At 37.7% G+C, this 7,843-nt stretch overlaps 1 protein-coding gene and 1 long non-coding RNA gene across 2 annotated transcripts; one reads left to right on the top strand and one right to left on the bottom strand.

The window, feature by feature from the left end:
• The first annotated feature begins 281 nt into the window (after positions 1-281).
• On the top strand, positions 282-5,011 carry LOC146619974 (G2/M phase-specific E3 ubiquitin-protein ligase-like). Its single transcript, XM_085369263.1, has 10 exons — positions 282-383; positions 465-771; positions 850-929; positions 1,155-1,188; positions 1,490-1,496; positions 3,240-3,553; positions 3,786-3,964; positions 4,120-4,292; positions 4,462-4,676; positions 4,775-5,011. Exons 1-10 carry the CDS (start codon positions 294-296, stop codon positions 5,008-5,010), a joined length of 1,635 nt encoding a protein of 544 aa, XP_085225389.1. The 5' UTR covers positions 282-293; the 3' UTR covers position 5,011.
• A 318-nt stretch (positions 5,012-5,329) lies between these two features.
• On the bottom strand, positions 5,330-7,489 carry LOC146619973 (uncharacterized). The gene is made up of 3 exons (XR_014906672.1): positions 7,286-7,489; positions 5,949-6,167; positions 5,330-5,874 (listed from the first exon to the last, which is right to left on the bottom strand). It is a non-coding gene; the product is annotated as an uncharacterized LOC146619973 (long non-coding RNA).
• Between the last annotated feature and the right edge of the window lie 354 nt (positions 7,490-7,843).

Raw genomic sequence — 7,843 nt, 5'->3', positions numbered from 1 at the left:
AGCTTTTGCGGGACACAGACCAGGCCGAAGGATCAGACTCCCCAGGGACATCAAAACATACAAAAAATTCTGAACAAAGTAATTTTGATATATTACTCACTTTTTTTCTCTTCAGTCTATACTATTTCAGTTAAATAGCACGTTTATTTACCATTTTGGCTTTTGTTTCTTTTTATGTTTCCTTATACTGTATTCTCGTCTACGTTTAGTAATGGAGAGTGCTTATAACCCCGTTTTGATGTTAAACGTTTTTCATTCAACCAGAACAAACATGTCCGTCATACAAGCAGTTCATGGAGTACAAAAAATCAAAATCCAAAGAGCGTCAAGCCTTCAACTGTGGAGCAAAATTAAAACTCAAGCAACAGAGTAAACCTGTCAAGGTAAGCCATCACAGGTAAATTTATAAACGAGGATTTGGCAATTATTCTTAAAGTGATCTTGCTTTTATTATTTGTTTCTAGATCAATATAGGAATAATGGCGAAACAACAAACGGACTTAAAACCGCTAAGAGGGAAAACACTGCCCTTATTTATTAGCCCCGAAATTACAGCCCCTGACCTCCTGAAGCAGGCTGTAGAAAAAATGATAACATTCAACAAGGACTTGGTGGAGGGACCATATGTCCTTTTGTATCCCGACTGCACAGAGGTGATAAATGTGCCTGGGACAGAAAGGCCATTCCGATTGGCAGACTACAAAGATGAAATAGGAAAGAACTACAACAGGATTTCTCTTTTCATTTGCCCAGAGAGCCACTTCAAACAAGGTTTGTTAATTTTATATTTTGATGTATTTACATATACAACAACTAATAATGTGTTTATTTTCTCAGCTCTGATTGCAGAGGATGGTACCTCAGACTCAGACCCTGAGATTGTGATTACATCAAGAAGCACAGCTGAGTTCAACCAGGCAGACACATTGGTGTGTACCTTTTTCCCCCTCCACCATGCCAGAGGCCTGTGAGTGGCCCAGGCTGAGTGCTCTATTTTTTTCTCTATAATGATCATAATTCTGTAACATCCATGGGTGGATTATTTTCATTGTGTGATTGTATGTTCTTTAAAAAAATTATTATTATTATTTTGATGAACTAAATGCAATACGAAGTTGTTGAAAGCTTTGAAAAGTGCATATTTTTCATCTTAGGTTTTCAAACCACAAGACCAGAGTACCCCTAATGGTAAACATGCAGAGAAGGAGTAAGTTATTTCAGAGCTTGTTCTGCTATATATTAGAGTTGGGCAATACAATATGTCACAATATTTCTTTGTTTTATTTCAGGGAATATTGATATACATCACAATATAAACAGCTAGATTTGTACATATTAAATGTGCCGTTGCTCATAAGTAAGATGTGAAATCCTCAGAAGCTTGTTTTGATTTAAATATTTATTTCCTGTCATACGTTCAGACAGACAGATGTATTACCATATTACATTCCTTTCAGATAACTAAAAAAAGGTACATGTTAAAAACTAGATAAAAAGTCAGGGATAAAGATTTCCAGTTTCAAAAGACAACAAACACCATATCACTCAATTGCTTGGTCAATTACATTTAAAAACCAAAAAGAATGATTCTAAAAATAAATCTTAGTTTACAGTAAGTTTTACAGGAGAACAGACATAAAATTGACAGTTTTTGTCAATATCATATGAATAAGCTAAGAAATTGTCACGGCTGGCGGGGTGAGCCGTGTGGTGTGGGGGAAAAGGAGGACCCAAAATGCGGCAGTGACTGATGATTCGAGTGTTTATTTACAAGTGGTGGAGTGGCAAAAACAGGCAGTGAGGCATGACAAAACAACTGCAGAAACCTAAACTGGGAGAACTAAATGACAAACCTGAGACCATGCAAAAGGGGTGCGGGGCAGAGAGACAGGAACGGAACACCATAGAACGCAGACGAGCCGACAACGAACACAGACCGACACCCACTATATACACACACACATACACAAGGTAATCGGGTAATCGCACACAGGAGGGAAGAACAGCTGATCTGAATACACATGATGACTGGAGGACACAAGCTGAACACAATAACAGACACAGACCGTCAGAATAGAACAGGAAATCCAGAACACGAGCCTTCAAAGTAAAGCAGGAAACACACAGACTGATTTACAACACAACACGGGGACATGAACAGAGCACCAAGGACAGACACAGGTAGGGCTGAATATACACCAAACTTCAGGTTCAACCCTAAACTAATACAAAATCAGAATAAACACAAAACGCTGGGTCAACGACCCAGGACCATGACAGAAATAAAAGCAAATTCTCCTAATCTCTCCTTGTATATTTATTTTAATGGTTTGTTTAGATGTAAATGGTGCCCAAACATCTCCACGGGTGGTGTTGCTACTTCACTGTGCTGCAGGTAACAAGTCACCCTAACTGGACATGACGCTGTTCCCATAGCAATTGGTTGCTGCGCAACTTGATAAGGATTGACTATTCTTATGTCAATGAAAAAAAAGAGGGATTAGAGGAATAAGCAGCATGTAAAATGGATGGATAGCTCTATTGCAATAGTCTCATATTTCCATTGAGAAAAAAGTATAGTGCAATACATATTGTTATTTTATTGCCCCGCCCTAATACAAATATTTATTGGTTTCATAGCATTTTTATAATGTTGGTATCATAAAAAATATAAAACTGTATGAGCTTCTTATCTGGACATTTTAATTCCAATTCTGTTTCAGACATGCTCCAGGACCTTCATCTACCATACAGCCATGTCAGGTATTTGGGCAATTTATGTCAGCATGAGGTTTTTTGCTATTGTTGAAATAATACAATGCTATGTATGTTTATGTACAGTATGCAATCTTTGTTGTTCTTGTTTTTCAGATTGTAATATCTGATACAGAGGATCTTGATCACCAAAACGAAACAAATCCAGTCATGAGTCCCTATAGGTAAATAAAATTGTGTCTTATACGTAATTTTAAACCTGTAACTACAGTACACGTTTGGGTTTGTGAAATGGGTAAAGATAGTTATAGGGTCAACACAAGTTTTTCTAATGTTGGAATTATAATTTCTCAACAGTAAATATGCAGACCTGTGTGCCCCCTGCATTGAGGACGAGGATGAAGAGCTGGTTGAAGTTGCTTCACCGATGGATTCCAAAACACTGTAAAATATCAAATAATACTTCAAATAACAACGCTAAATTGTATAGTCTTGCATTCTGTCTTTCATTTTTGTGATTACAGGGAAGACGTTAACATTACTCTACCTGACATCATTGCAAACTTATCCAGTGCTATTCATCATGGAAGTGTCAGCAGATTCAACATCTCAAGAGCAAATGTCTGGGATGGAGCAGTCAGGGGTTTCAGGCGGTTGTCATACTCTGAAACCAATGACATGTTGGTTAAATTTACTGATGATGCTGGCATTCTAGAAGGAGGACTTGATGCAGGTGGCCCAAAACGAGAGTTTTTGAGTCTGCTAATGAAACACATGAAAGATCGTCCCATTTTTGATGGACCAGAAGGACATCGATTCCTCGTCTACAATGCAAAGGGTATGCAATGATCAGATCTTTGATAAACTTAATTTAAAAACATTTTTGGGACTTGTAAATCAATTTGTTTTTAATTATTATCAGAAGCAACTCATTTTTTTTTTGGATTATTTCAACACAGCATTAGTATGTCTATCTGGTCGATTGATCTGACATCGATCGGCTCTGATCGATTGATAGAGAGAGGTGTGTGTGTGTGAGAGAGTTTATCATTTACTGTATTCATTCACAGCTGTAAGAGAGGATGACTACTACCTAGCAGGAAAGATGATAGCTGTGTCAGTTGTGCATGGTGGTCCAGGGCCCCATTTCCTGTCAGAAGAGCTGGTACATTATCTTGCAGGCCAGACTTCAGTAAAAGCAACAGTTGCCTCAGTCACAGATGACGACATAGGGAAAGCTTTACTAGAGGTGAGGACAGCGCAGGATTTGAATGCAGGATAGAACTATAGTTTCTTCATCTGTATGAAATTAAAATCTTCTTTCTTTGTGTAGGGAAAAAAACAGGAATGAAAATCAGACACGTAAGCTTACATTGTGTATGTCCATTTTTATGGGTTTTTCAGATCGACAGTGCTGGTTCAGTGGATGTCCTGCGTGACTGTGTCATAAAACACAGTACTATGCTACAGGTGGCTGGTTGTCTAAGGCATGTTTCCACAGTTGAGGAAAAGAAAGACATTGTGTCTGACTATCTCCGGTGGTATATAATTGCTCGAAACTCATCTGTAATTGACAGGTAAGACTATTATAGAAGAGACTATGCACAACACCGTCATAACAATAATTCTATAATTTCCAACTGAAATGTTTTACATTCTCCAAGGTTTCCAAAGTTCAAAGTGTGTCCATAGTTTATGCATGTATTATGAACTGGTAAATGACACAAAGTTCTCCTCATTCTTTAGATTTAAAGAGGGTCTTTCAGCACTTAATTTCCTGAGTGCGCTCCAGCAACACCCTACTTTGCTTTCCCCGGTCCTGTGTCACATGGAAAAGAAACTCACAGCTCTTGAACTTGAGAGACTTTTCAAACCTGACTTCAGCCCATCTGGAAGTAACAGGAGACATCTGGAAAGTCAAACTGTGGGCTACTGGTCAGACTATCTGCTGGACTGTGAAGGTTTATACCAGTATTTCTTTTAGTACTCATTACAAGACAATGTGTTGAATTCACATATACATATATAATTTTTTTTATTTTTTTTTAATTCTTTGCAGAATCACAAACTGCTGTGTCGGTGGGCGATGTTCTGATGTTTGCAACTGGGCTAACATCACTGCCACCTTCTGGATTAGATCCACTACCAAGCCTACAGTTCCTGGATGACTCTTTATTCCCGATGGCAAATACATGCTTAAACTTATTGAAACTACCCATGACAACCTCATATTCTGTGTTTAAATCCAACATGGATTTTGGAATTCAAAACTCCCCAGGATTTGGATGTTTCTAGGATGTCTGGCCTTGTATTTCAAACCTGCTGTTGATTTGTTTCTCTAGTTTTTAAGTCAAGATTTTTTTAAAATATGTTATGAATAGGAGAAGGTGGGACATACTAGTGGTACAGCACAAATCCATTTTGGTTTACCAGGTGTAATTTTATTAGATAACCCAGTCACTTACAGCTGCTTCTTCTTGGCATTACATTGTAAATTCTGTAGGTTTTTTTGATACAGGACTTATCCAGAAATCAGTTATGTATTTGAGCGTGTTTTTTTTTATTCTAAAATGTAGGTACATATGTTCAAAGGAGATTGAAAATACAATGGCTTGACTTGATTTGTTCAAAGGTTTGACAGTGCCGCTAAAAGTAAAGGCATTTAAAAGTGCACCGTGTTCTACTCTTAAAAGTTGTAATAAACCCACAATACAGTGCAAGATTTGATTTTATTATTTATCGAAATGTTCAGGACTGTATCTCAACTTCCATCAGCTAAACAAGCATCACAATTTGCAAGACATTGCAGTAAGAATGTGCTTTTACAAACACTAACTTAAACTTTTGGCATCTTCAGCCAACTCATGTAGCCTAGTCCAAAAATACAGCATATGCTATAGGTTTTGGTAAAAAACCAAAAAAAAAAAAGGTTGGTTTTTTTGGTTTTTTTTTTAGAAATTTGCAATTTCTAATAACTTCATGTAGAGTTCAGTGGCAGACTCCCAGCAGACTGGCTTTTGAAAATGATTTTGCTCCATTACAAAATCCAGATACTCCTGTATGTTTGAGTCCCCACATACAACTACTGACAACCTAGACTCAGGAAAAGTGTCCAGTTCAGATTGTTGAATCAGGAATCCACAGTCCCTGGAGCCGTATCTGTGGTCAATGGAAGACAATTGCATTAATATAGGTTTACACAAAGTAATTATTTGATCATTATTATCCATTACCTGTGGGGTAGGTAGTACAGTTCATTTGGCACGCCTCCTGGACATGAAGCTGTTCTTGAAGGACGAATCCGATGAGTGTTCCACAACTTCACACATTCATCAAGATCCTTCTGAACAATGTCAGTGAAGCAAAATCTCAAAAGGCACTGATGCTCATGACTTCCATTGAAGTATCCAGCGTCTCGAAGATCCGCAAACAGCTCCAACCAAAACTGAGCCCTACAGAAATTGTTAAAAAAAAATTGTTTAGAAATAGTTTAGTTTGTTTACATGGCATCGTTTCACAACATGTCATCGCATGGCACTTTACAGTTCATTTTAACTGAATCATATATAGACTCCAGTCAGTTTAAATGTTTTCTATTGAAAGGGATTGCATACAGGCAAAAATCGAAAACATTTGAGTAATGTGCAAAAGTTCATTTATTTTAGTAATTCAAATTAAATGTGAAATTACCAATATTGACTCATTACATACAAAGTGAGGCATTTCAAGTATTTGTTATAATGTTAATAATTAAGACGTAGAACTTATGAAAAACATGTTCTATTTGTTTGGGTCCTTTTTGCATAAATTACTGCCTCCATGCAGCGTGGTATGGATGCTATCAGTCTGTGGATGTGTTGAGGTGTTATGGAAGACCAGGATGCTTCAGTAGCAGCCTTGCGGTCTTAGCCACTACACTATGTGACACCCCTTTCATCCACACTTACATTGGACAAAACTTTCTATTAATGTGCTTTGATAGTCTCTGGGAACAGCCAACGTCTTTTAAGGTGTTCTTTATGGAGGGTGTCAATTATGTGTTTTTTTCCCCACAGCTGTCAGGACAGCAGTCATGTCCATCCTGTGAGTCGTCCTAAATTAGAAAGACCATTTAGAGGCTCAGGAACCCTTTGCAGATGATTTGAATTAATTAGCTCATAGTAGAGTGGCACTTTAAGTCTAAAATATTTAACCTTTTCACAATATTCTGGTTTTGAAGTTGGGTTTTCTTAAGTTCAAAATCATAATCATCATAATTACTAAATGGGCTAAAAATGTCTAGTTTGGCAAATAATGAGTATTTAATATCGGTTTTACTTTTTAAGTTGAATTACTGAAATAATAATAATAATAATAATAATAATGGATTGCATTTATATAGCACTTTTCGAGGCCCTCAAAGCACTTTACAATTCCAGTATTCATTCACTCTCACATTCATACACTGGTGGAGGCAGCTACAGTTGTAGCCACAGCTGCCCTGGGGCAGACTGACTATAAATCAACTTTTGCACAACATTCAAATTTGTTACACCTTTAAATATCAGGCAAACTTAAATGTTATATTTACCTTCCTTTTCGATATATGGACCACCAGGACTCAATTCGCTGGTTATTCGTTGATGAACCAAACATGTGACTGGACTCTCCGCTGAAGTGGTCATCATGATGGTGACGTAGTGCGCACTGAACTGCAGCCATAATGCCGTTTTCTGTCCCACAGTCAGTTCTCAGTCTCATCGGTACAACACCAAGGCTCCCAACACATGACAAGTAATAGTAAGCTATGACCACTGGATTATTTGGTTGGTCCACATTCTAGCCACAAAACCTTGCGTGAAAATCCATCAATGCATGATGATTGTTGTTCTGGAGTGAAAATGTTTTCTTCGGTAAAGTCCAGCATTATTGAGTTTACTTTTAAGACTCCTTAAACTCATCTTTACACCATGCAAAGTTAATATCATGTCCATGATAACACTATATGAGTGACCTTCGTTGAAATATTTAATGCAGCACTGTAGCTTGTCTGATCCTTCGGCCTGGTCTGTGTCCCGCAAAAGCTCCAGAGACCGTCCACAGGAAGCACAAAAAGGGGTGAAGAGGCAGAAGCTAACGCCACAAAACG

This window comes from Diplotaxodon limnothrissa, linkage group LG13 (assembly GCF_057381915.1).
Source record: "Diplotaxodon limnothrissa isolate DT_005_m linkage group LG13, D_limnothrissa_male_GT1.1, whole genome shotgun sequence".
NCBI lineage: Eukaryota > Metazoa > Chordata > Actinopteri > Cichliformes > Cichlidae > Diplotaxodon > Diplotaxodon limnothrissa.
Note: the sequence above shows the minus strand (reverse complement) of the source record. Positions and strands in the feature narration are given on the sequence as shown.